The 21,024-nt window shown below is 43.3% G+C and overlaps 2 protein-coding genes across 6 annotated transcripts in view; both read left to right on the top strand.

Moving 5' to 3' along the window:
* The window catches only part of LOC115757678 (F-actin-monooxygenase Mical), a 50,279-nt gene that overhangs the window by 20,564 nt on the left and 8,691 nt on the right, over nucleotides 1–21,024 (top strand). For 3 of the 5 annotated variants that reach the window (XR_004017367.1, XM_030698010.1, XM_030698013.1), the window contains exons 3-11: nucleotides 1,686–1,741; nucleotides 8,783–10,449; nucleotides 10,507–10,639; nucleotides 10,700–11,190; nucleotides 11,820–11,881; nucleotides 13,539–14,075; nucleotides 14,422–14,685; nucleotides 14,751–15,174; nucleotides 15,231–15,346. Coding sequence is in view for 4 of the 5 variants with exons in the window: in XM_030698010.1 (XP_030553870.1) it covers nucleotides 8,784–10,449; nucleotides 10,507–10,639; nucleotides 10,700–11,190; nucleotides 11,820–11,881; nucleotides 13,539–14,075; nucleotides 14,422–14,685; nucleotides 14,751–15,174; nucleotides 15,231–15,346 (3,693 nt within the window). In the remaining variant the exon portion in view is untranslated. Of the gene's footprint in view, nucleotides 1–1,685; nucleotides 1,742–8,782; nucleotides 10,450–10,506; nucleotides 10,640–10,699; nucleotides 11,191–11,819; nucleotides 11,882–12,557; nucleotides 12,831–13,538; nucleotides 14,076–14,421; nucleotides 14,686–14,750; nucleotides 15,175–15,230; nucleotides 15,347–15,527; nucleotides 20,730–21,024 lie in introns of all 5 variants that reach the window. The other 2 variants (XM_030698014.1, XM_030698011.1) reach the window with 2 other exon arrangements.
* On the top strand, nucleotides 5,989–6,760 carry LOC115757679. Its single transcript, XM_030698015.1, has one exon. It carries the CDS (start codon nucleotides 6,142–6,144, stop codon nucleotides 6,595–6,597), a length of 456 nt encoding a protein of 151 aa, XP_030553875.1. The 5' UTR covers nucleotides 5,989–6,141; the 3' UTR covers nucleotides 6,598–6,760.

Raw genomic sequence — 21,024 nt, 5'->3', positions numbered from 1 at the left:
CCAAAACCCAAAAGACATGGCCCGGCTTTGCTTTGCATTGGGCTAACTATTTTGTGTGTCCACCACTCGTTGTCTCTCGCCCAAGGGGCGAACATTTAATTTCATTCATTGGCAACGGCAGCCAAAACTGCCAAAAATGGTTAAAAGACAAAAAAACATTCAAAATAATAAAACGCGCTGCCGCAATGTTGTTCATGTTAATTCCATTGTTATTATTATTGTCTGCTCATTGAATACACTTTGCTAAGAATATTTGAGGCCTTCTTAATAAGTTTGTAACTATATTCTTTTAAAAAAGTTAACTTATTTTCTTCTGTATCATGGAATTTGTAGAATCCTAATTTTAAGAATTTCCTAATTTATTATAATACAAATTAATTATAATATTTTTTTTTTTATTTCAATTTTAAATAGGATATTTATTAGAACAAGTTTATTAACTCACAATTGTGTTCTTATTGTGTTTCATCATTTTCAGCTAATCCACTCCTCTCCTTCAGATTTCATCCGATTGGCCTTAAACTTCGTTTCAAAGATCTATGTAAATATTATTTAATTATTCGCGAGAGGGGAATGGGCAAAAAAGTATTGACAGAATTGTTAAGAAAATAACTTGGGCCGTGCAAAGCTGGGTAATGATATGTACATATATATGAGAATAAGAGATCATTTTCACATTATATGAAATATTTAGGTATAGTAGAGTATTTAGATGACGGTTTTCTAACCAAAAACTTTTACCTTACGGTAGTTTTTTATTGTTTTGCTGTTGATGTTGGCCACGTGAATTTACGCCTAGGCTTGGGTTATTTTACTGGCCAAGTTGCTACGTTGTGCACCTTTTGAACGACAGTTGTTGCTGCTGTTGCTGTTGCTGTCGATGGCTGTTGTCTAGTCTTATCCATCGCCTTTCGTCTAAGCGTCGTCTTGGCTGACTTTAATGCCATTTTCGTGCCGGCAGCCGCTTGGAAAAATACTTTTAACCATATTGTGTTTTTGTTGTTGTTTGTTTTAACAGGCACTGTATGCACAATGCGCCCTATGCTCAATGCCTACATGTTTGCGTCTGAGCTTTTTTTCATAGATTGTAAAAAACAGGTACAACAAAAAGTTAGTTGGTAATTACAATGTGGCAAACTGGCAGGTGAAGATGCGTATAAATTTTTTGCTCCAATCGAATTCCACGAGCATCATTCACATTCATGTGCATTATGACGTTAATATCGCATGGGTGAGTGTCTCTTTGTGAGCATCTATCATAGCTGTTGATTTGTCTTGTAATGCATTAAAAAGTACCAGATTTGCAATTACATACGTACATATTTTTACATATATTTTTTTCAACATTTACCGATTAGCTGTAGTTGATATAAAACGCAAAAACTCTCAATCAACAGCCCACATAAACAATTATTTTTATGTACAGAGTTTTGTGTAATACAAGTTTTGCATTATTCTTTGTCTTGCGACCCACACATTGTTGTGAAACCTGAAATGAATGAACAGCAAAAGATCTCAAAACAATTGTTTTTTCTTTCTTGTAGCTGTCCCCTTTCTGGTAATGGATAGTATCATAACTCTTTGAGTGGCCTTCACATTGAAATGTCAATAACATTTGAACTATGATTTATAATCAGTTTATATACTTGGCTAATTTATGTTCAACATTTTGTATCTTTTTACAGTTAATGCTGCATGGACTTATGACAGATCTAAAAGATAACGCCTTCGACTGAGAGATGTAAGTAGAGCTCCAATGCGATTTATAAACCACGTCCCACGTGCATATTCTGCCTGCGAAACCATTTTGCAGCATTAGCCTTGTAAATGTATGCAAATTGTTATTAAATTTGCAAAACAACTTTGTATGACCCGAATCCGAGTTGGTAAATGGAACAGCCGTCTGCGCCCCCTCAGCACAAATACCAGAACCCAGAACCCAAGCGGCATTGTGTGCAGGCGGCATAAATTTTATTTAAATGTAGGTGCACGGGGCACATAATATCATGTATCCATCCCCACACCGGAAATTGAAGCGAGAAACTTTTATAGAAAACACAGCGGCACTCGACAACTGCTGTGCAAATGATGTCAGCAATTTTATAAGGATATATGACATGGAGTAAATGTGGCAGCCGCCTCTGCTCTAAAAATGAGGATGCTGCAAATTGAAGGGTTGAGCAGCGCTCGTTCATGATGTCATTTTGCGGGCAGCCAATAGCTCAGTAAATTGATTTTGCATATAATTCGATTTCTATAATATCCCAGTACACTCAGAATCAATTAAAATGCCATTTAAAAGTATATGTATATATATAGTGAAGTGCTCACTCGTCCGCAGATACTCTATCTCTCTCGCTCTCCGTCACTTTTATGCTCAGGCTGCCAAATGTTTGGCTATTGGCTGCTTTGACCCAATTTTCCTTGTGTCTAAGAATAGAGAATTTTTAAATACAACTTTTTTTTCAACATATACATATAAATACACATTTTGCTTGACTTTTTTAATGTACTTTTGCCTCAAGATACCACCGTACGAAATATTTTGCGTAAACTTTTAAAAGTTTATTTGACAACATTTTCTGTTAGGAAACTTTGGGCGTAAATTTGTAAAAAGTCGAAAAAGCTTAGTGCCTTTTATTCGTTAACTAATCAAAAACCATTTTAGGCAACAAAATTTCAATTTTAGTTTCCTCTAATTATATCTGATTTATTTGTTAATGTCTGCTGCTGTCAAATGAGATACATCAAGAAATTTATAACAATGGGCAAATATTTGGCTCGCCACCAAAAAAGGCGACGAGTTTCATCAAATCAAAATTTGTTTACATTAAAATTTATTTTCTCTAGTTTTTCGCTGTCATCTCGTTTATAACAAAAAAACGATTTTAATGCAACGTGAAAAGTGCTGTCATGTCAAAAAGTTTTTCCTATCGTGAATACCCCTTATGTAAATACATTTATATACTGATACATACCCTCTGCCGTCAGCTGCGTTTCCGCATTGTTTCTGGGATCTGGTCAGGCTTTGTTGTTTTGTTTTTTATTTTTTGTTTTGTCATAAATCAATTTGTTGCAATTTGAACATATTTGCGATACATTGCCGTCCACTTGGCGCAATTGGGTGCCAAAATTAGAAAACATTTGGCGCAAACAAACGCCAACATGCGAATAACTCAATCAAGCGTTCGCATGAATGCTTTTAGGGAGCCGAGAACTACACTTAAAAGTGCGAATAAACCAAAAGTTGAACATTAATACATTTCGCCACCAATGATAGAAGTGGGTCCTAGCCTGTATTAGTAGGGCTCTAAGAACTGCCTCTGCTATGTTTCGTCATAAACTATAGAAGGGAATCTTTGTTCTGCTTCTATAGCAGCTCTTGGGAGATGTCAGACACTGGATAAACAACAATAGCAATAAGTATTGAAACTAACTTCACAAACGTTGCTTTAATTTATAAAAGATATACAGATTTGCGCTAAGAACTTGTTTTTTTACAGCAATTGCGACTTATTCCTACTGCAGCTGTCACTTTTGTTTTGTGTTTTTGGATTTTATCTTAATAGTATCAAATCCAGCTCCATAAATTTCGCTTTAAATTACTTTCTGAAAGTACAACTATATTTTTATAATAAATACCTGCCAGTATTAGATGTATTTGTTTTTCTTTTGGATTCACAGCTGCCGTTTGTTATATGTTTCCATTTGTTTAGCTACAGTATAAAGCTCTTCACGTATTTCTCACATATTTCAAACGATATTTCCAATCTTATAAATTAAACGAAAAGAAATATGTATGTTAATTACGTGACTCACATATGAAAATGCAGTTCGAGTTGTGTTTGCATTTATGACTTTTTGACTAAGTTAGAAAGTATCTCGAACTCTGTTCCGTCACTTTCTTATCGGCGTTGTGTGTTCTGCGTTTATAAATCACGTTATCTGTTGCTGCAGCGTTTGAGTGTTGATTATGAAAACATTTGTATTACGCGTTGTTTTTTGTTTCATAGATACAATATCTATAAACCTATAATTAAAGTTCACTTTTCGCCTTATATGTCATTAATTTACCTTGTTGTTGAATTCTCATTGTTTTTGTTTACTTGCAAGTGGGGAAGTGTGCGTAGATAGATACTCATTGTGTGAATAAATTTATCTGTATCAATATGTGAATACGCTCTTTTATTCACAAATGCTTAAAAAATGCCCGACAGCCTCGGAGATGTTTCATTAATGAGCGGGCGGCTTTTGAGTGCGCAACGAATCGAAAGAAATTGTGTATAAAAATATTGTGAAAATAAATTGTGAAAAGTTGAGCCAGCGACACAAGACATTTGACAAGCGTCAAAAAGAAAAATAAACAAGCAAATTCGTACAGGTAATCAGACAATTTGAAAAATTGACAACAAAAAACAGCAGCAAACCAAACAATCCGAAAATTTAATGTTGCGCACAAAATTTGTATTTTTAATAATTATGAAATTTGCTGGCTATTGGCCAATTCGGTTTCTGTACTCTCTAGAGAAATGGCTCGTTTAATTCATAGAACCTTGATCTTGTCCGGCAGCCATGTGCAACACGTCATATTTCATAATCTCTAATCTCTCGATTACATTTATTCTTTTTGCCATGACGTGTGCTTAGAAAAGATACAACCCTCCAACACCTTGCAGTTTGCATAGCAGGATGACTCATTCGGGCTGTATGGAAATAAGTGTAGACGAGTATCCCTTATATTTTCATTTGAAGTCTTGCCCTAGCGACCGCCACGTGCCGTGCTTAGCAATTCCTCAGTCTTCCTGCCTCAACAAACAAGGCATTACGCCGGTTAACCAGATGAGCAAAATCGATAAGCATTTAACTTTCTCACTACTTTCCACTTTAACTTCCATGTTGTTCATGTTTAATTTCGTATGTTGAGCCACCCAGCTCAACGTTCTGCCCGCGAGTGACATAATATGCTGTGCCCAATGTGTCACACGCCGCCTTTATTGGGGCAACTCGACAAACTGAAAGGGACAGAAGAGAAGGAATAAAAAAAACGAGACAGCAAGAGAAAGGGACATCAAGCGTCAGAATGTCGCCAACCCCAACTCTGTAGGTGGTCCTATATATAATACATATAGCTTCAGCGGGCATTTTTAGCCTGGCAAACGTTTAATCAAATCTTCTATTTTATATATAGATATTCACATCAAAGTTTATATAGAGTTAAATGGATAAGCATTATAAAAGTTTCTTACGAATTTACGTAAAAGTCAACCAAATTAAAGGGAATAAAATACTATTTCTCCAAAAGAAAACCGTTTAGGTTTTTCTTAACATAATTACCAGTAGTATTTACCAGAAATATTTAACTACACATATCTAGATTTTAGGGTAATATTGGTTTTAGAAAAGTTTAATTTTCGTGATTGTTCTCTTATTATACTATATTTGCAGTTGGGATTCGTTTTTTTTATAAACGAGATAACGAGAGATATAAAACATTTGTGTTTTGTTAAGAGGTATTTTAGTGTCGGGTGTTTAACTAAAGTTCTTGTTGCTTGTTGTTCCTTGACGAGCTTTGGCATGGACGCTTGACTCCGAGCAGTGTGCGTTTGCTTTTTATGGCTTTCTTGGCGCCAATCGAATGTGTTCCCAATGTGCAACTTAAATAGACGATGAGAGAAGAGAAATCGGAAATAATATCCTTAGCACAATTTGTCTATGGTAGGGTTAAACGTATTACATGTTTAACAAAATGAAAAACAGTTAAAAGGCATTCCTTTTGTAAGCTAACTAATAGAATAGTAATACAATAGAATGCCCGGGCTAAGTATGTTAGTACGGAAATTGAAGAAAAGGAAGTCCTGTTTGTCGTTTTCTATTGTGCATTCGTCTTTTGTTTGCTAGAGTTGTCTTTTTGTAGAGTTCTTAAGAATTGTGTTAAGCTTTTGCCTGAGTTGTCAAATATTTTCGTCGATTTCTTTTATTTGTTTTTATAGTTCAGATTGTTATATACCTTAGAACTAGCGAGAACATACAAATAATTTTATAAAAATATTTCGATTTCTTTTTGATCGCTAGCCAAAGCATCGTCGAGCGTAAATTTCTTGTACATATTTATTAGTTAAAGCCAAAAAATATTTATTCGCTATGAATCCATCGAACTTGGGCAAACAGAATGGAGCTTTAGTATTGGAGGTACTCCAGGTGCTTGGGCGGCCGGCCACCATTGAGGAGGTATCTCAGCGTGTGGCCAATATATATAAAGTGGCCCGTAAACGTATTCAGCCTGTTGTTGGTGATATTCTTGCGGCTGGTGTGCATCAGGGTTTCTTTAGCTGCCGAAACTATCAGTACTCAATTGTCCAGCTAACTATTGATCAGTTGCGCCAAGATATCGATAAGTATGTGGATGAAATGCTATCACTGGACTGTCGAGATGAGGAAGTGCTGCCGCAGCCATCTCCGCTGATGATTAAGCTGGAGCAATTGGACGGATCGCCGCCAATATCGCCGCCATTCGTGCTATCGCCTTCACCTTCATCTGGGGAGCTGCGCGAGCGTACGCCCCCTGGAGATGCATCATCGGCAGTTGCCACATATTGATTGACACTCTGATTGACACTGCTGCCCTTTTGACTAGCTTTTTCAATGTATTTCTCAAGATATCTGTTTTTAAGTGTAAATTTGACAGCACATGGGAAAACCTACACAAGTGCAGTGGAGTTCAGTCCAGTGCAATAAACTCTCGACCAGGGCAGTCCAGTATACCCATCTAACAATGCGATTATTTCTCGGCTCATTTAATTTACAAAAAGCGGGGTAACGAGCAGCCAGTACCCGGTGGCAGTATTGCCTGCGGCTTCAGTTCCTTTGTTGTTCCTGTTGTTTTTTTTCTTTTCTCTTTTTTTTTTTTTTTTTTTGTTGTATTATAGCTACTCATTTGTGCGCCAGCTTGTGAGATTCCAACGTTCTCTGGATTCCACATTCCTTGCAAACAAAGGCCAAGTTTTGCCCTGTCTCGTGGCTTACTTTTCATTTTTATTGCAACGCTTTGAAGTTCATTTTCATAAGCCCCAACTATATGATGTATACATGCACAGAGTGTGCATATAGTATATCGTATGCTTTGTCGGAGCACTTAACAGTCTGTTCCTTGGACCCATTGTCAGGTTGTTGCACGTCTAGCGCCCACGCCAAGGTTCAAGTCTGTGCCACAAAACTTTAGCTTTTCAGTGGCACATTTCCCTATTGGCTTCAGCGTTTTGTCTTCTCTGGTTGTCAATGTTGTCCGCTTTGAAATGGCAACGCAATTTTCCTTTCACTCCTTTGTTCTTCCGATACCACATCCAATCCAATCTACACAAATCTGAGCAGCCTTTCCTGGTGCCGCCTCTGGCATTTGCATGAGTAATCGTCGCCTGACTGCCCACTTTATGCGCTTCTTTAATTTTGATTTATTTTTGCTTTTAATTTAATTAATTGAAGCACGATGTTGCGACGAAATCTGCCTTGTTCCAATCACGAGGAACCAAATTGTTGTCAACGACAACGCCTGAAAGGGATTTGCTATTTTCTAGGAATCCCTTTAAATGCTTGGACGTGGTCTGTATATAGCAATGTGATAATTAAGCATGCAAAGCAGTTTCAAACCCCTTTCAGTTATCAGTTATTGATTAATAATTGACAAAGTACCTATATTTCACATAATATATTCCTTCTGGTTATGCACTCAACATTTAATCCAATTATAACTTTGATAAAGGGTTTGTCCACAAAGCAACGAGGAGAAATTTTCAGGTTAACGTTGCGAGTGCTCTACTAAACGCTACCCTGTATTCAGATGTCAAGTAATGGAAATAAGGACTGGCATTCGCTATCAATCAATGTATTTTGAGCTCGATTTGTTTCTTTACATCGAACCGAACCCTGAACACCAGGCTCATGAATAGTCTCTAAAAGCAAGGCAAGGATTTACGGCCATAATTTCCATAATACACTATTTAAAATATGTGTTAATATGCAATATTTGATGTTTTGTTGAAAATATTGAATAGTAATGAGGTAGTAAAGCTACGAAAGCTTAGAAACCAACTTGGTATGCAGGCACTCAATTTGCGATAAATAGCTTTTGCAGTTGGTACTAAAAATACAAAGTGTTCCAATATATACAGGGTGCTTTAATGCTTGAAATCAGTCACATTTGTTTTGTTTGATTTGCAGTATGCCCTGGACAATTATTCAAATATAATTCTTTTAATTATATAGGTATTATTGCACATAGACTCAAAGACAACGAACTAACTAAGCAACGAACTAACTAATATCTTTAGTGCGAGTGATTCTGTTCAGCCATACGAGAAATCGGATAGTTCACACTGTTATATAGGAAAGTACTATATATAGGAAGTGAACAAAACGCACTCTCACTCTCTGTTCAAGCTCAACTTGGTGAACCCGCGCGAAAAGCTTTTCTTGGGTCGTTGACATTAGCTCATAAGCTGAGGAGACGATTGTAAACATGATTTTTAAATTTTTATTTTTTTTTTGTCATAAATTAATGAAATTGTGGTAGCGAGATGGCAAAAATAATTAAAGGCACAGAGACAACGAAAGAGCGCTGAGGTGAATGCTGAATGCATAGATATTTTGTAAATAACTATATAAGGGGTTTATTTATTTATTATTTAGGCAAAATCTGCGTTTAATTAGATGAATTCGAAAATTTCAATTCAGCATAAAATGTCACTCGTTTTTGGCTAATCAAAATTTGTATTTCTTCTATTTGTAGCATGAGCCGCCAGCATCAGCGGCACCACCAGCAGCAGCTGCAGCAACAACAGCAGCAGCAGCAACAACAACAGCAACGGCTGCTGACGGCACAACAGCAGCAACAACAGGCGCTGCTGATGGCAGAACATGCCGCTGCCGCGGAGGCCGCCGAGCTGTTCGATCTGCTCTGTGTGGCAACCACAATGCGCCAAATATTGGCCCTGCATCGAGCCATGTGCGAGGCGGTGGGGCTGCGTCCATCGCCGTTGAACGATTTCTACCCGAAGCTCAAGGCCAAGGTGCGATCGTGGAAGGCGCAGGCGCTGTGGAAAAAATTCGATGCACGTGCCGCACATCGTGTCTATGGCAAGGGCAATGCCTGTACTGGCACCCGTGTCCTGGTCATTGGCGCCGGGCCCTGTGGTCTGCGCACGGCCATTGAGGCGCAACTGCTGGGTGCCAAGGTGGTGGTGCTGGAGAAGCGCGATCGTATAACTCGCAACAATGTGCTGCATCTGTGGCCGTTTGTCATCACGGATCTGAGGAATCTAGGTGCCAAGAAGTTCTATGGCAAGTTCTGTGCGGGTTCCATTGACCACATATCCATCAGGCAGTTGCAGTGCATGCTTCTCAAAGTGGCTCTGCTGCTGGGAGTTGAGATACACGAGGGTGTCGGTTTCGATCATCCCTTGGAGCCGAGCGGCGATGGCACCGGTTGGCATGCAGCGGTCACACCAGCGGATCATGCGGTGTCAAACTATGAATTCGATGTACTGATCGGCGCCGATGGCAAGCGTAATATGCTTGATTTTAGACGCAAGGAGTTTCGCGGAAAGCTGGCCATTGCCATAACGGCCAATTTTATCAACAAAAAGACCGAGGCGGAAGCCAAGGTGGAGGAGATAAGCGGCGTGGCCTTTATATTCAATCAGGCCTTCTTCAAAGAGCTGTACAGTCGAACGGGCATTGATCTCGAGAACATTGTCTACTACAAGGATGAGACGCATTATTTTGTGATGACCGCCAAAAAGCACAGCTTGATCGATAAGGGTGTCATTATTGAGGATATGGCCGATCCCGCCGAGCTGTTAGCGCCCGCCAATGTGGACACCCAGAAGCTCCACGACTACGCACGCGAGGCTGCCGAATTCTCCACCCAATATCAAATGCCCAATCTGGAGTTTGCTGTGAATCATTATGGTAAGCCGGATGTGGCCATGTTTGATTTTACCTCTATGTTTGCTGCCGAGATGTCCTGCCGTGCTCTGGTACGTAAGGGCTGCCGACTACTTCAGTGCCTCGTGGGTGACAGTCTGCTGGAGCCTTTCTGGCCCACTGGATCAGGCTGCGCTCGTGGTTTTCTGTCTAGCATGGATGCTGCATATGCCATCAAGCTGTGGTCAAATCCGCAGAACAGCACTTTAGGCGTTCTGGCACAGCGTGAAAGCATCTATCGATTACTTAATCAGACCACACCGGATACTCTGCAACGTGATATCAGCGCCTACACTGTGGATCCGGCCACACGATATCCGAACCTCAATCGCGAATCAGTGAATAGCTGGCAAGTAAAGCATCTTATTGACACCGATGATCCCTCAATACTGGAGCAGACTTTTATGGACACGCACGCGATCCAATTGCCACATGTCGAGACGCCGGGAAGACGCAAGCGTCGCAGTGGAGGTTAGTTTATATAGACAACACTGTATAGCTGAAATCTATCTGTATGATACTTTACAGATACCCTTCCACAAGGCGCCACTTTGCTACGCTGGATAAGCGCACAGCTGGCTGCCTTTCAGTTTGCCGCTGATCTCAAGGAGCCCTCGGATGTGTTTCGCAATGGCCGTGTGCTGTGCGCACTAATCAATCGGTGAGCGGAAGCTTTGTGTTATTAAGCTCCTACTCATTTATGCACTTTAAATCTCTTTAGCTATCGACCCGATCTTATTGATTATGCTGCCACCAAGGACATGAGTCCGCTGGAGTGCAATGAGCTGGCTTTTGCCGTGCTGGAACGTGAGCTGCACATTGATCGTGTTATGAGTGCCAAGCAATCTCTGGAACTGACCGATGTTGAGTCGCGTATCTGGCTCAACTACATGGACCAAATCTGTGAGCTGTTTCGCGGCGAGATACCACACATTAAGCATCCCAAGATGGACTTTAGTGACCTGCGTCAAAAGTATCGCATCAATCATACGCACGCCCCGCCGGACTTCTCCAAGCTGCTGCAGACAAAGGCCAAGGCCAAGTCGCCCATGCAAGATGCCGTCGATGTACCCACAACAGTGCAGCGACGCTCAGTGCTGGAGGAGGAGCGCGCCAAGCGACAACGCCGCCACGAGCAGCTCTTGAACAGTGGCGGCGTGGCCGCTGGCGCCGCTGCAGCCAGCAGCGCGGGTAGCAGCAATTTGCAACAGGGTGTGTTAAAAATAACGATAATACAGCAAAAAGCCAAATCTAGAACAAGTGCGCCGCCCAAGCTGCCACTCTAAATTGTATTATCCCAATAAAAATCCATTTACTTTGTACTCATATATCATATATATCATATAGAGCATCTTAAGAGCTAGAGATCATTCAGTCTGGTCAACCACTTCGTCAAAGAGTCCTTAATTAATAGGTATTATTTCACTTCTTTGTGAGCTAGACATCATGTTAGTTTTAGTCTGTCTGATTGTTCTGACTATCTGCTATATGATTAAATAAAAAAACAGATACATAGATATGCGAATACATGATATTATATACATATACATAAATAACATGAAATAATGTAGATATTGAGATATGTCAAAATATAGGTTTTTCAGACCCTAAAATTAGAAATACTTACAGATCCCCCGATATGAAAATTACATATGCTCACTTATGGCACATTAAAATAAGAAAAACCTTAACTGATTTTCGAGTACATCTCATTTGTAGCTCAAATAGGTTTTCTCAACATACAGTCTCTTTGTTTTCACTTTTAGTGGGCAGCTGGTTCACTTCACCTAGCTTTTTTTTAATCAAAATCTAACTCTATTTCTCTTTTATCTCACTTGCAGCTCAAAGTGATACGCCGCGTCGCTCGAAGAAACGTCGCCAGGCTGATAAAACGGCGAACATTGTGAGTAAATGTTTCGACTATATCATGGATTGGTTCACTCGCGCATTAAATGCAGCTTGAAAAGTGATGCCATATCAAAATTTCTTGTATATACATATTCTTAGTTCGTAAAGTTAGCAAATTATGCAATGTGCTCGGAGAGACCATCACTTTTCAACTGTGTCAACAAATTCTCTTTCTCTCTCTTTCATACAATTCTCCTTAAAATTTACGCTCATACAAAAAAATTATTAATTGTAATTTATTGTTGAACGCTTATCATACAACCATAAAAAAAAATCGAATACCGATAAACCAAGGTTAAACTCATACTGAAAACAGCTCTCTTTCATGAACTCAGTAACGTCATAAGCGCATACGAATCCATCAACGAGGTCAGTTCGCTCAGTGTCCAAAGTTTTGCCATTTGTCATCCGTTTACCGTGTGCTAAAATACCCATTGTAAACGTAACATTCGATATATTTCTACTAATGCAACCAGATCCTACACCAGTCGTTAGTCATATAGTTCTCTAGATTAGTCTACGTTTTATGTCTATTTCATTTAAACACATATGATTACTCACTCTCCCTGCCACACACACACACACACACACATACACCCAACCACACACGTACACTTGTGCCCACGCATACTGTGAAATTGTCAAATTTGACTCTCCACTCTGCTGCGCAGGAGGAGCGCCAGCAGCGCCTGCAAGAGATCGAGGAGAATCGTCATGATCGCATGAGCAGGCGACGCCAGCAGCGTTTCCATCAGACGCAGAATTTCTACAAGAGTCTGCAACTGCTGCAGGCGGGCAAATTACTGCGTGAGGGCGATGGTGTAGCTGAGGGCGTGGCCGAGGATGGTACACCCTTCGAGGACTATTCAATATTCCTGTATCGGCAGCAGGCGCCCGTATTTAACGATCGCGTCAAGGAGCTTGAGCGCAAGCTTCTGTTTCCCGTAAGCAAAGAGGATACGATCAAGATCCTTCTATTGCCTGACTGCCTGCTGGTTTCTCTATGTTGGCTGACGCAAATGCTGCACGCTGCGTCTGTGTTCCTTATGTGTTTGTCTTGGCTCAACGCTTTGTCCAGTCTTTGCTCCTCTAACACAAACTAAACTAACCGAACTGCCAGGCTCTGCGTGCTTTGGCTAACAAAAAAAAAAAAAATGTTGCGGCATGAGGCGGAAAAGTATTCCATGAAGCTTGGGCCTAAATCGTATAGCGACTAATGTATTATTTCTACAACTTTCCTATTGTGACAAAAAAAAAGCTCAAATATAATAAGCTTGTAAAAGATGTTCTAACTAAAACAAAGATAAATAATATATATACGTATATCTATAAGATGCAACGTTTTGTTAGTGTGTTTTCTGCCAGATACAAAAGTAACTTTCGCTAAATGCGTTCATCTAATTAGTTAAAATCTTAGTTATAATCATTAATTGTTTGCTTTTTGGTTTTTTTATTGTTGTTTATGTATTTGTGCCTACAACGATATATCTTTAAATTTATTCAAATTTTGATTTCTTCACTCCCCTTTAAAATGTTAACAATGCCCGCCCTACAATTAATGCAATCTGACACCTACACAAAAATACACTTGAATCCAACATTGATGGCTGCTGCACCACCAAATACCAAATACCTTACCACTCCTTAAATAGGATCGCGAACGTGGTGACATACCCTCAGCGGTGCCACGGAATGCTACCGACGAGCAGTTCAGCGATCGCATCAAGAACATGGAGCAGCGCATGACGGCACGCGCTGGCCATGGCAGTGATAAGAAACCCAAAGATCTGATGCGTGCCATTGGCAAGATCGATTCGACTGATTGGAATGTGCGCGAAATTGAAAAAAAGATTGAGTTGTCCAAGAAGACCGAAATACATGGGCCAAAAGGGCGCGAGAAGGTGCCCAAATGGAGCAAAGAGCAGTTTCAAGCACGTCAGCACAAAATGTCCAAGCCGCAGCGACAGGATTCGCGCGAGGCCGAAAAGTTCAAGGAGATTGATACGACGCTCAAGAATCTGGATAAACAGCTCAAGGAGGGACACAACCTGGACGTGGGCGAGCGTGGACGCAATAAGGTCGCCTCCATTGCTGGACAATTCGTCAAAAAGGACGAAACCAATTCGGATGAGAAGAATGCCAGCAGCAATGCCACCACCAACACCAACAACACTGTCATACCAAAATCTGTGAGTAGTTTTGCGTTCCAACCGAATTGGGCTTAAGTTTATGTGTTTTTATCCTCTATATATATATCCCGTATTATATTTATTTGCTTTATGGCTTTTGTTAACGTAATCGCCGCGTCCTTATGGTATAAGGTTCCCAGCGTGTTGTTGTTATTGTGGCTCTTGTTGTTTTAGTTAGCGTGCTTTTAACTTAGGTCGTTCGCACACTCTCACACACACACACAACCACATTCACTTGTACATGACTCTCATCTGTATTTAGATGCAAATCTTAACTGTTTGTTGGCAGTGCTAACCACAAACCCAATAGTAACATATTTATAATGGCTTTCACCCACATCCACAGAGCTCTAAGGTGGCACTGGCCTTTAAGAAGCAAGCAGCCTCCGAGAAGTGCCGCTTTTGCAAGCAAACTGTGTATCTTATGGAGAAGACCACCGTCGAGGGTTTGGTGCTGCATCGCAATTGCCTTAAGTGTCATCACTGCCACACCAATCTGCGTCTGGGCGGCTATGCCTTTGATCGGGATGATCCGCAGGGTCGCTTCTATTGCACACAACATTTCCGTCTGCCGCCCAAACCCATGCCGCAGCGCGTAAGCAAAGCGAGGGTAAGTTTACCTAAAAATCGACCTTCTATCAAGACCTGCTCACCTATTGAAACCAAATCCCACAGAGATCCGCTGCTGCACAGCCTGTATCACCTGCCGCACAGCAACCCCTGGCAGCTGGCACCACCGCTGCCGCTGACGCCGTGCAGGCCATGGATACTACGCCGGCAAGTGACCAAGTGGATTTGTTGGAAACCTCAAGAGCCGCTGCCTCGGCCGATGCTATGTCTGATGATGAGGCCAATGTTATTGACGAGCACGAGTGGTCTGGACGCAATTTTCTGCCTGAATCTAACAACGACTCACAGTCGGAGTTGTCCAGTTCGGATGAGTCCGACACGGAGTCCGACTCGGAGATGTTCGAGGAAGCTGACGATTCGCCATTTGGTGCCCAGACCCTGCAGTTGGCATCAGATTGGATTGGCAAACAGTATTGTGAGGATAGCGATGATTCTGACGATTTCTACGATTCTAGCGAAGGCATCGCGGGTGCGTGAATACTAATCATATATCTTTGACTTTTAATAATTTTTTATGTTTTGCAGATGATGGTAAAGACGACACCGAGGGTGAGGAGTTTAAAAAAGCGCGGGAGCTGCGACGCGAGGAAGTACGCCTACAGCCGTTGCCCGTCAATTTGCCCACGGATACCGAAACGGAGGTGAGTCTCCTAGAGTTTTTATCACTTGGCTATGGGAAACTAATATTATTATCATAATTTTGTTCTTAATTTTTTGTTGTATACTCTGATGATATCAAACGTACAATTACTTTAAAAATTGTCCTTAAACATGGTGTTGGTTTCTAAATAAATGTACAATAATCTCAACTTGGGCATGTAGAAGCTCAAGTTGAATGTAGAGAATAAGGAAAACGTGGAACGAGGTTCCATCAAATCAGCCAACTCCTTTGAGTCGGCACAAAGTCAGCCGAGCACGCCCGTTGCACCACCCACACGTGCTCAACTGGAGCAGCTAGAGCGGAATGCGCCGCGAAAATTTAGCAGCGAGATCGAAGCAATTAGCGAAAAGCTATATCACCTGAACAATATGGTAAAAATGAACAAAGATCTGGAAGTGCTGGCCAAGGAAAATCTGGTCAAGAGCGACATATTGCGCAAGCTAACGCTTAAGGAGAAATGGTTAGCCGAGAATGCGGCCATAGCTGCTGGCATGACCAGTCCCCCGAAGACGCCAATAGCGGCTGCAGTTACAACAGCATCTGCACCACCCAAATCCAAGTTTGATGAGAAATATGAAAAGGTTGTAAGTCCGCCACAAGCTGTGGTTGAGCCCAAACCCAAGCCGGTCATTGATTTCAATCTGGAAGAATTGAAGCCACGCAAACCCAACTTTGAAGAGCGACCCAAGGAGCTGCTAAAAAAACCAGAAAGTCTAAAGAAGCCGGCGCAGCTGAGTCCCAAGCCGGAGCGCAAAAGCAGCGCCAATGTGAGCCGCTCCAGCAGCATGAAAAGCAATGCCAGTTCCAAGTCCAGTCCGCGAGCGAGAAAGAAGGTTCCCCTGCCCATTGACAACAAAATGCAAATCGAGAGCATTCTGGGCACAGTTAAAAAACTACAACGCCAGCACAGTAGCGACCAGGATGAGGAAATGGATATAGATGACGATGCTTATGCTGACTCGCAAACCAACACGCAAATGAGCAGCAAGCTCAAGGAGATTGGTGCAAGTAGCTTTGCGGGTACAATGGATCATATCAAATCACAGCTGGTAATGCCCACGGTGCATACAGCTAACGTGGATCTGTCCAAGTACTTTCCCAATCAGAAGGAGGAGAAGAGCAGCGCAGGCAACACAAATAAGAATCAGAAAACCTTAAAGGATGTGGACCTGGCCAAGTATTTTCCTAGCAGCCCGGCGCCTCAACGACGCGCCGTTGAGACTGTTGCAGAGCGACTAAAAAAATCGCAAACCGAGGCATCTATACCGCAGTCGCAGGTGGCAGAAGAGCCCAAGGATGCGCACTCCAAGATGGAGGCTAAGACAAAGCCTGTGCCACCCAAGCGGCAGGCATCGTTGAATACTTTCAGTCTGCGCGACCATCAGCTGGATGGCGCGCTAGATTTGAGCAAGAAAAAAACACCTGTTAAGGTGGCTACCGTATCAAAAACTCCATCCAAAACCACAAGTGCAACGACCTTAGCCAAGGCCACAACCACACCCAAGGGTAAAATAAAAATCATAAAAAAAATTGTGCCCAAAGGCACCAAGGCCAAGAAAGCAGCGGCTGCTGCAGCAGCTGCAGCTGGTCCGGAAAGTAAGCCGGAGGAGCAGCCGCCACGCGATGAAGCTGAACGCATACTGGACGAGATTTTAGCCGACGGTGAGACTCGTTCGCCCAGCTCCGATTATCAAAAACTCTTCAATGATGAAAAGTCACCCAGTGATCTCTCGGATAAGATCGAACGTATACTCGAAGAAACGGGCCTCGATCTTGAGTTGGGCCTTCCCCGGCGCAATAGCAAGAAGCTATTGAAAACCAAATCGCTCGGCGAAGGTGACTTTGATTTACAGCCCAAGCGACTAAGTGGCGTCCAAAACATACTCAAGCGCTTTGAATCAATGAGTTCCGTCAACTCGCAGCAAAGCGATGAGCAGGCATCCTTCAAGCTGCGTCGCATGGAGTCCAGCACCAGCAATATGAGCAGTCTAAATCGCTCACGTGAATCCCTGGTCTCTGCCAGCGATTCCATGAGCGATCTGGAGAGAACTATGGACTATTTGCGCAATGAATGGCGCAACGAGGCGACCAATTTCCTGCAAAAGAAACGCGATAGATTCTTTGCACAAAAAGAGGAGCAGCAAAAGCAGCTGGAGGTAAAACCAGAGCCAACTCGGGGACATGAGCTGCCCGTGCAATATCGCGATTCCAAGCTGGCCAAGTTCTTTGGTCTGGCGTCCCGCAAATCCCCTGAAAAGCGCAAATCACCCATTAAAAAGCAAAAATCGCCCAGCAAAAAGAAAACCTCACCGAGCAATAGCCAAAAGACAGCTAAAGCTAATAATTCACTAGAAGAGCTGGCCAAGATTAGCAATGCCCGACAAGCAAAGCAAGCGCAAAAGACGCCAGCAAAAGCCGCCGGGGGGACTGTCAATAAAATTGAACGCAAGATCGAAGTGAGACCCGTAAAGCCAGCCACTCCTGTCCCGGATGACTTCGAGATTTTAGACTTGCTGGATAAAGCCACAGCGGCCAAGGAGCTGGAGTGCTCTCAGACAAAAAGTCCACTCGTGGAGGATATTCCGCAGCAAACAATTAGCGAAGCCGTTAACATAGAAACTGAGACTCCTCCGTCGCGTCCTGTTGTTGAGGATATTAAAAACTTGCCCAAGACTGGCTGCGATAAATCGTTAAACAGTTCCCGGCGTGGTTCTCAGTCCAGCCTTGTGCTCTCTCGACGTCAATCGGACATTTCTTTGACCGAAAAACTTAACCTAGATGCGTTGGAGGCTCTACACAGCATCGAGATGGAGCGCAATTCGGAGCATGTAGATGAGGTCTTTCAGAGTATGGTCGAGGCAATGGACCAAACACCAGACATTGCTGTGGATGACGATGTGGATGCCGACTCGTTGTGCACTACCATCAGCAAGAGTCCCAGCGCCCAACCCATTACGGTGGTCAAGCGTGGCAGCTCCGAGGAGCAGAGCATCGAAAAGTTGTTTGGCAACTTTTCCGATGAAATGCTCGTCAATGTGGAGTTTGATTCCAATGATGAACTAATCGGTATTACCCCAAGCGCCAAACTGATTGCCGGTAGCTCCGAGGAACGCGATATTGTTGACAAACTGGATTCACTAGAGCGCGATGAAATACCCTTGAGCAGGATGGAGGAACCCAATCGGTTTATAAACAACGAACATGCTGGGGTGGACGAAGTGGATAGCGTTCATTTTCCGGCACGCCCACAACGCAGACAAAAAAGCAGCTCTTCGTCCAGTGAACCCACTCTGCCAGTTGCACCACAACGTCTGAAAAAGAAATTGGCAAAGTTGGATCCAGAAGACATGCCGCCTTCGGTGCAGGATTTGCTGCAACAACTGCACGTAAAAACGCTGCAGCCGGAGAAGGAAAAGATGCAGTCTGGAGCTGCTGAAGAAGCGCTTAAATTTCCAAGACTTCTTCAAGAGGAGGATGTGGTTGATCATGTAGAGAAGGAGACACCTAAGCCCAAAGAAAATGGCTTGAATAAAGTCAAGTCAGGTCCAATACCAGAGATTCTAATCGAACAGCCACAAACTTCGTTCACAAAATCCGCTGGGAGCCAAAATAATTCAATCAAAAGCGAAAACTCTTCCCACAGTAGCCTCAATGAGGCACCGAAGCTTGTAACGCCGCCAAAGGTGCGCAGCAAGGAGAATTCGCTCGACTGGGATATGGAGAAGCTGCCCGCCTCACCCATGCCCCGTCGCAAACAGCCCCTGATACCAACCAGCAAGGAAGGCTCTTTGGAATGGGACATGGAGAAATTGCCCAACAGCCCAATGGCGCCGCGCCGTCGCTTACCCATAAGCAAACAAATCGATGTCTCTCCCAGCAGCTCCATTCAGCTGCTCAATAATCTTTCTAGTCTTGATGACGATGCGGCTCGGGCGGAGGAACGCCTCATCCAAGAATTTGAGCGGGAACGCCGTCAAGCACTTTTAAGACGCGATGAGAGCTTTGAGGCAGCAGCTGCCGAGCAGCGTCGTCGCGACTCGCAGCAGAGCAGCAGCAACTCCAGCGGTAACAACTCCAACGGCAAGCGGAATCTGCCGCCACCCACGCCTCCACAGACAAGCGTTCGACGTGGTACCACGCAGGCCAGCAGCAGCCGGCGAGAGTCCACCAAGCGAGAGGGTACGCCTCCCATGTTTAAGAAATTAGATTTGGGTGATGACAGCAACTCGACGATGGGCTCCACGGCGGCATCCACGCGACGCAGCTCATTTGCATTTATAGAATTACAGGATAATAAGCCGGTGATTGTGCCCATGCCCAAGAAGCTGCACCTGCCTAAGCTGGAGGCACCAAAATATGTGCCCGAAGTAAGCGCTGACGATGAGCCAGTGCCGGAGGTCTTTAAGGATCGTGTCTGGCCAAATCAACACATTGCAGGACTGCATCCAGACAGCGAGGACGAAGTTGAAGAGCAAGAGCTGAAGAATAAATTGCCCGAGTATGCACGTTCCGACTCGCCGCCCTGTGCTGCTTTTGAGAATCGTCAGTGGCCCGATGGCAAAACTATTTTCGAGCAGAGCCAACGCAGCGATTCGCTTGAGGCAGATGATGTGCTCAGCTTACTGAACTCTAAGCGGCGTAGTAACAAGAGATTCAATAACAAGCCACGCTCACAGTCACCAGAGCCTTTTAAGCCACTGGCAGCCAGTGCTCGCCAGGAATCCAAATCCTTTAGTGATCTCAAAACTGGAGCGCCTGCGTCTGCGTCCATGCAGTCACTATCAGCAAGGTCCAGTCAGGACACAGATACGCGCTCGACAACGGTGGCTACCTCGCGTCCATTGAGCTATGTCAACTACGATGAGTCAGTGGATGCCAGCACGCGTGCACTGCTCGATCGTAGCAAGCGGCTCCACAATCGCAAACGCGACTTTGTCAACGAGCGTGTCGTGGAGCGAAATCCCTATATGCGTGATGTCATACGTAGCACGGAGCGGGCTAGGGACTACGACTTCGAGCCGGACGAGGAGCTGTCCAGCTATAGGCCCCGTCACTATACCAGCAGCATGCCAGCAAAGACTACGTCAACAACGAGTCGCTTTCCCAGCTCCACCTCCAACTATGTACGCAGTCCAGCGCCACGCAGCAGCTATGATTACCTCAGCAATGCGGGAACCAGCAGCGACTACCTCAGCCGAAGACCATACTCGGCGTTGGGTGCAACAAGTACATCTAGCTTTTATCCGAGTACAGCAGCAACAAGCAGCACACATCTCACCGATCTGTTCAGGCGACGCAGTCCCGCCTCCATGTCCAGCTATGGGCGCAGCGATTACGGCCTGCCCGCCAGCAACGAGTCGTGCGTTATCTCTTAGTAGTTTGCCTTAATTTCGATCAAAAACAGCTATTTTTCTTTTATATATTTAACCAACCAAATCAACAACAAAACAACTTTAGAAGACGTCTCAACTATTATCTATACTGAGGCCAAATCGAACTCTAGACCTCAGCCAAATGCGAAACCAACACATGACCCCCAAACAAACTATTTTCCCCACCCAAGAACCCAACAAAAAAACACGCTAGGATATTATGTGGGCCAAAACCTGGTTCCCAAACCAGGCTCAGTCCGCACAACGTTTTCCCAATCAACCGAAA

Source organism: Drosophila novamexicana, unplaced genomic scaffold (genome assembly GCF_003285875.2).
Source record: "Drosophila novamexicana strain 15010-1031.04,08,12 unplaced genomic scaffold, DnovRS2.1 tig00000108-arrow-pilon, whole genome shotgun sequence".
Lineage (NCBI taxonomy): Eukaryota > Metazoa > Arthropoda > Insecta > Diptera > Drosophilidae > Drosophila > Drosophila novamexicana.
The sequence above is the reverse complement of the archived record's forward strand: the minus strand, read 5'-3'. Positions and strand labels throughout refer to the sequence as shown.